The 6,495-nt window shown below is 40.0% G+C and overlaps 1 protein-coding gene across 1 annotated transcript; it reads left to right on the forward strand.

Annotated features, from left to right (window-relative positions):
* Positions 1–6,024: 6,024 nt before the first annotated feature.
* Positions 6,025–6,495, forward strand: LOC148545689 (uncharacterized). Its single transcript, XM_088499085.1, has one exon. The coding sequence runs from the start codon at positions 6,025–6,027 to the stop codon at positions 6,493–6,495; it is 471 nt and encodes a 156-aa protein (XP_088355211.1).

Consider the following 6,495-nt stretch of genomic DNA (forward strand, 5'->3'; position numbering starts at 1 on the left):
TTGAGCATGCTTTGGACCTTAGGCCACGCTTTTATGAAAATAAAGCGTGGCGCTCAACCAAGGGAGCAAGGAACGTTCAAAATTGTGAACATAGTGCTCCAAGAGGAAGCACCAAATGGTGCAGCACAAACCAAAGGCCAAGGGTAGCGTTGCAAGAATTGAGCGCTACGCTCACTTTCTTTCACTTTTTCGTGGAGCTTGGCAAGGAAGCAAGGCACACAAGGCCAAACAACACAAGGAAATACAATCCTCACACCAAGGCTCGAAGAGGGGAACCAAGCAAGGTTGGGTGCATCAATGACAAGGAGGAGTAGTGCTCAAAACTTCAAGCGTAGCGCTCCATCTTGCTACCTTGTTCGTGCCTCCAAGCCAAGCAAGGCATGCACACCAAGATGCACCAAGCAAAGGTCAAGGAATGAGCGCTCAAAAATTCAAGCATAGCGCTCCCTTTCCTTCACTTTTTCGTGCCTTTCATGAAGAGCTAGCTGATGCCAGGGCATTTTGGCCAGTTTCACTGACCTTTTCTTTACTGTTTTTAAGGTAGTTTCATGCATTTTCTTAGGAAATAAGCTAGTTTTGGGTAGATATTCACTTACATCTTGATTCAAGCATACATTGTGCACTTTACAGGATTTCATGAGAATTTTGCATGAATTATATGACAAATTAGAGGATGCATGTCTCATGATTTGGATTAGAACTTTGATGCACTTTATTGCTTGATTTCAGGACAAAGGAAGCAAGGAAGAACCACGTTAACAGCCACGTTAGTCTAACTAACGTGACCACTAACGAGGAATGGGAGCTAGCTTGCAACGTTAATGAGAAAAGTAATCGCCAATAACGCTCTCGAAGCCATCATAACCCACATTAAGAGTCACGTTAACTAAGTTAACGTGAACTCTAACGTGGAAGAAAGAAAATGGAGCCAACGTTAGTGACACTTACCTTTGTCACTAACGTTGGACCAAGCTCATAAGTGGCCACGTTAACTTAGTTAACATGGACTCTAATGTTAAGAAGTAAAAGAGAAGCCAACGTTAGTGACATTCACCTTTGTCACTAACGTTGGCCAAGCCTCCATAAGCCACGTTAACTTAGTTAACGTGGAAGCTAACGTGGAGAGAGCAATTGATAGCCAACGTTAGTGACACTTACCTTTGTCACTAACGTTGGGGTGAACCACCAAGAGCCACCATGAGAAACGTTAACTCCCACGTTAACTTAGTTAACGTAGAAGCTAACGTGGATAAAAGAGATGATGAGCCAACGTTAGTGACACTCACCTTTGTCACTAACGTTGGAGATGGCTAGCATGACTACGTTAGAAGCCACGTTAACTTCGTTAATGTGAACTCTAACGTGGGAAATAGGGGCACATTGGAACGTTAGTGACAAAGGTAAATGTCACTAACGTTCTCGAAGAATTGGCACTGCTACGTTAGAAGCCACGTTAACCTAGTTAACGTGGACTCTAACGTAGGGACAAGGGAGGACTCTCCACGTTATTGGGAAAGGTAAGTCCCAATAACGTGTGCGAAGGACCAAGAGGCAAAGTTAGTGGTCACGTTAGTGCCACTAACGTTGAAGTCAACGTGATCATATTTGGGTTAGGAATGTTAGTGAAAAAGGTGATTGTCACTAACGTTCTCGAACCCACACTTTCACTTAACGTTGACACTACTAACGTCCTGAGCCAAAGTCCCTGTCTACTTCACCTTTTCTCTCTGCAAGCAAAGCTAAGCCCAATGAAAAGGATAACTGCTTCAAACTCAAGATTCAGAGGCCCATACCCAAGACTTGAAGAGCCAACTAGAAGATGAGAAAAGTAGTATATATAGGAGTTGCTTTGAATTAGTTAGGGAGTTGGAAATTTTAGGGAGCCTTTGGCATAGAACTGCTCTCTGTATTTTACTTTCTCTGCACTTCTAGTTTTACTTTCATCATGTATTCTCCATCTTGGTTTTCATTTTCCAGAGCTATGAACAACTAAACCCCTTTCATTGGGTTAGGGAGCTCTGTTGTAATTTGATGGATCAATATTAGTTTTCATTCTCCTTCTTCTATCTTTTCTCTTGATTTTACTAGAAAGCTTTCAATCTTCATCCAATTGGGTAGTTATCTTGGAAAAGAAGCTATTCATACTTGGATCTCTTCTGAACCTTGAAAGAGATCATGCTAGAAATGCTTTCTCATGCTGGACCAAATTGGGTTTGGATGGATATGTGACTATAATCCTACCAACACTTGATTTGGAAAATGCATGTGGTATAATCAGTGACCATACTTCATCTCTTCTCATGAGCAATTGACCAAGGAATTGGCTATTGATCAAGATTTGAGAGATTGAATTACCAAGAAATTGGAATTCGATCACTTAAGATTGCCAAGGAGATCAATGAATGCATTGATTGAGGAAGAGATGAAAATGAACATGATCCAGAGAATGCAACATCTCCTGAGCCCAATGAACACCCCATTTCTGATCTTACCCATTCTCTTTAATTTTTGCCATTTACTTTTATGAGCAATTACTCCATTCCCGTTTAAGATTCTGCAATTTACTTTCTGCCATTTACATTCAGCTCTTTATTTCTAGCATTTACTGTTTCTGCTATTTACTTTCCTGCCATTTAATTTTCTGCAAATCTCAAATCAAATTCTGGTTCGCTCAACTAGAACATTCCTCTAATTAAAGTTGCTTGATCAATCAATCTCTGTGGGATTCGACCTCACTCTATTGTGAGTTTTCACTTGACGACAAATTCGGTACACTTGCCGAAGAAAATTTGTTGAGAGACAAGTTTTGTGCGTATCACTAGCCAAGGAAAGCAAAGCTCAACCACTCACCCAAGGAAGCCAGCATCATATAGCGCTCAAAGAGTGAGCAGAACGCTCACTTTGTGAACGCTATGGACAAGGAGCTAGGCAAGGAGAATTGGCACCAAGGCTCACCAAACCAAGAGTGAACGTAGCGTTCACTATATCAAATGGAGCGCTCCCCTGGAAGGTTCCCACACACCAAACCAACTTGAACTAAAACCAAACCAGACCCATCCTTCTTCAAATCCATTTCTAATTCAAGGCCAACTTTGAAAAGCCCACTCCAAGCTTTGAAGACCAAAATAGAAAGTGTATAAATAGGATTAAGTTTGATTTGTAAAAGACCTTTAGCTCATTTTTAGTTTTCACTATTAATTTTCAATTGTTTTGAATTTTGGATTTGGGAATTTGGATCTGAGTTTTTCTTTCTGTTTTCATTTTCATTCTTTGGAAACTTCTACTTTTCTATTTTGGATCTTGAATTGAGATTGAAGAGCTACATTGATTCTAATTCTGAGAATCATCTTTTACTCTTCCTCTCAATTGATCTAAGGATTGGATTTTAATCTTCTCTGCTGTTTTCAATTTCATTTTCTTCTGCAATTTCTCTTTTGCTTGGTCAAGGGAGTAATTGAGATCTAGATCTGATTGCTAGTCTCATTGCTCTTCTTCAATCTTCAATTTCTCTTTTAGAATTTCACAATTGGTTTAAGTTTTCTTGCTAATTTGTTTCTTCAAGAAGTTTTACATTTCTGTTCTTGCTACTGAGATCCAGATTTGAATTCTTGCATCTCAGAGCTCTCTGATCTTCTTCAATTTACATTTTCTTGTTGAATTCTGAATCCCAGTGCCCAAATCCCTTTTACTCTTCAAGCAATTTACATTTCTCAGCAATTTAGATTCAGCAATTTACCTTTCTTGCACTTTAAGTTTCTGTAATTTACTTTTTTTGCAATTTAAGTTTCAGCTCTTTTACTTTCTTGTTCTTTAAGTTACTTGCAATTTATCTCTTCTGCTCAATTTACCTTCTGCACCTTTATTTACTTGCAATTTAGCTTCTGTCAATCAAAATCACTCAATTCATCAAATTTTCGCTTAACTAAATTCATCACCTAACTAAAATTGCTCAATCCATCAATCCCTGTGGGGTCGACCTCACTCTTATGAGTAATTACTACATGATGCGACTCGGTACACTTGCCAGCGAATTTTGTATGGAAATCTGATTTTCACCTATCAAGTTTTTGGCACCATTGCCAGGGATTGATTTAGATTGACAATGATTAAGTGGGGTGATAGTCTAGATTAAGCATTTTCTTTTCATTTTTACTAAGCACACTAACAGTTTAAATTTTTGCTTAAGCTAACACTAACTTCACTCTAGCAGTAGAGTGTTTCATTCTGGTTTCTGGTTTTGTGTTTATGTCAGGAGGAAGAGGAAGTGAATCCACATCTTTTAACCTTGACGAAAGAACCCTCTGAAGATTGAGAAGAGAAGCAAGAGGGAAAAGAGTTATTGGTGAAGAGGAATTGGAGGAGGAAGAGCAAGTAATGGATGATAACATTCCAGATCACACTGATAGTGTGGCCAACAACAATGGTCAACCTCAGAGAAGAGTCTTAGCCTCCTACACTATCTCTAACCCAAAGTATTGTGGGAGTAGCATCCTAACCCCCAATGTCAATGCCAATAATTTTGAACTCAAGCCTCAATTGATCACCCTGGTTCAAAACAATTGTCAATATAGAGGAAGTGTTGCTGAGGATCCAAACCAGCATCTCTCTATGTTTTTGAGAATTTGTGACACTGTCAAAACTAATGGAGTCAATCCTGATATCTATAAGCTTCTTTTATTCCCATTTTCACTGAAAGACAAAGCCACACATTGGTTAGAAACCTTCCCTAAGGAGAGCATTACAAGCTGGGATGATTTGGTTAGCAAATTTCTAGCCAAATTTTACCCACCTCAAAGTGTCATCAAGCTAAAAACTGATGTGCAAACCTTTAGACAGCAAGAAGGTGAGTCATTATATGAGGTTTGGGAGAGGTACAAAGCTCTAATCAGAAGGTGTCCAGAGGGAATGTTTAGTGAATGGGTGGAGCTGCAGAACTTCTATGAAGGCTTGTCCTTACCTTGAAGGAAAGCTTTGGATTATTCCTCAGGAGGATCTTTGCAAATGATGAAAACTGCTCAAGAGACACATTATCTCATAGACATGGTGGCCAACAATGAGTATTTCTATTCCTCTGAAAGGCAAGCAGCTCCAAAGAAAGGAGTATTTGAGCTTGAAGGAGTTGATACTATATTGGCTCAGAACAAGCACATGCACTAGCAGCTCCAGCAACAAATTGAAACAATGTCAAAGAGAATGGATGGATTGCAACTTGCAGCAGTGAGCACAACCAACCAACCATCAATGGTGTGGGGACAGCAGGAAGAAAGTTATGAGGAGCAGCAGCCTGAACAAGTGCAGTACATGCATAATCAGAATTCTAGATCAAATGACTTTCATGGAGACACTTACAATTTATCCTGGAGAAACCACCCCAATCTGAAATGGGGAGAGAACCAAAACCAGCAACCTTGGCAAAGAAATTCAAACCAAAACAATTCCAGAAACACAAACCATCAAAACCATCAAAATACTAACCAAAATCCATACAGAAAATCATAAAACAACCAACCCCAATCCAACTACTATCCACCTAACACTTCAACCACTAACCAAAACAACTATCATTCACCCTCAACATCCCATAATCAACCACAACCGCCTCAGGAATCTCAAAGGATCTCCAACTTGGAGATATTGATGGAAAAGATGATGAAATATCAAGAGCTAGCCAACAAGAACCATGAAATCTCATTGAGGAAGTTAGAAAGGCAGATTGGCCAGTTGTCCAAGCAAACAGTGGCTGAGAGGCCAACCAATACATTGCCAAGTGACACCATTCCTAACCCCAAGGAAGAATGCAAAGCCATCCAACTAAGGAGTGGAAGAACCTTGGTAAATGACAAGAGGCCAGCTGAGAAAGAAGCCACCAAGAAGCCAATAGAGGATGACAAGACCAGCAGTAGCAAAGAGCAAGTGACACTTAAAGAAAAGCAAAACCAAGAGAAGCTCAAAGAGGAAGAGGAACCTCAAGCTTCAAAGAAAGGAAAGGAGGTCATGAAGGAACAGTCACAAGAACAGAGGACAATGGTGAAGACTCACACTCCCTCAATTCCATATCCTCAAAGGTTTAACAAGGAGATCAAAGACCAACAGTTTCCTAAGTTCCTGGAAGTGTTTAGGAAGCTGGAGATCAATATTCCACTTGCTGAAGCTTTAGAGCAAACGCCTTTATATGAAAAATTTCTCAAAGAGCTCATCAACAAGAAAAGGAGTTGGAATGAGAAGGAGACGGTAATTCTAACACAAGAGTGCAGTGCTGTCATCCAAAGAGGTCTTCCTCCAAAGCTCAAAGATCCAGGAAGCTTCATCCTATCCTGCACTATAGGCAACAGAACATTGGATAAAGCTCTCTGTGACTTAGGAGCTAGCATCAATTTGATGCCCCTCTCACTAATGAAGAAGCTTGCAATAGAGGAAGTCAAGCCTACCAGAATGTCACTCCAAATGGCTGACAGATCACTCAAGATACCAAATGGGGTTATGGAAAATTATTAG

This window comes from Arachis ipaensis, chromosome B9, assembly GCF_059453495.1.
Source record: "Arachis ipaensis isolate K30076 ecotype BB chromosome B9, ASM5945349v1, whole genome shotgun sequence".
NCBI lineage: Eukaryota > Viridiplantae > Streptophyta > Magnoliopsida > Fabales > Fabaceae > Arachis > Arachis ipaensis.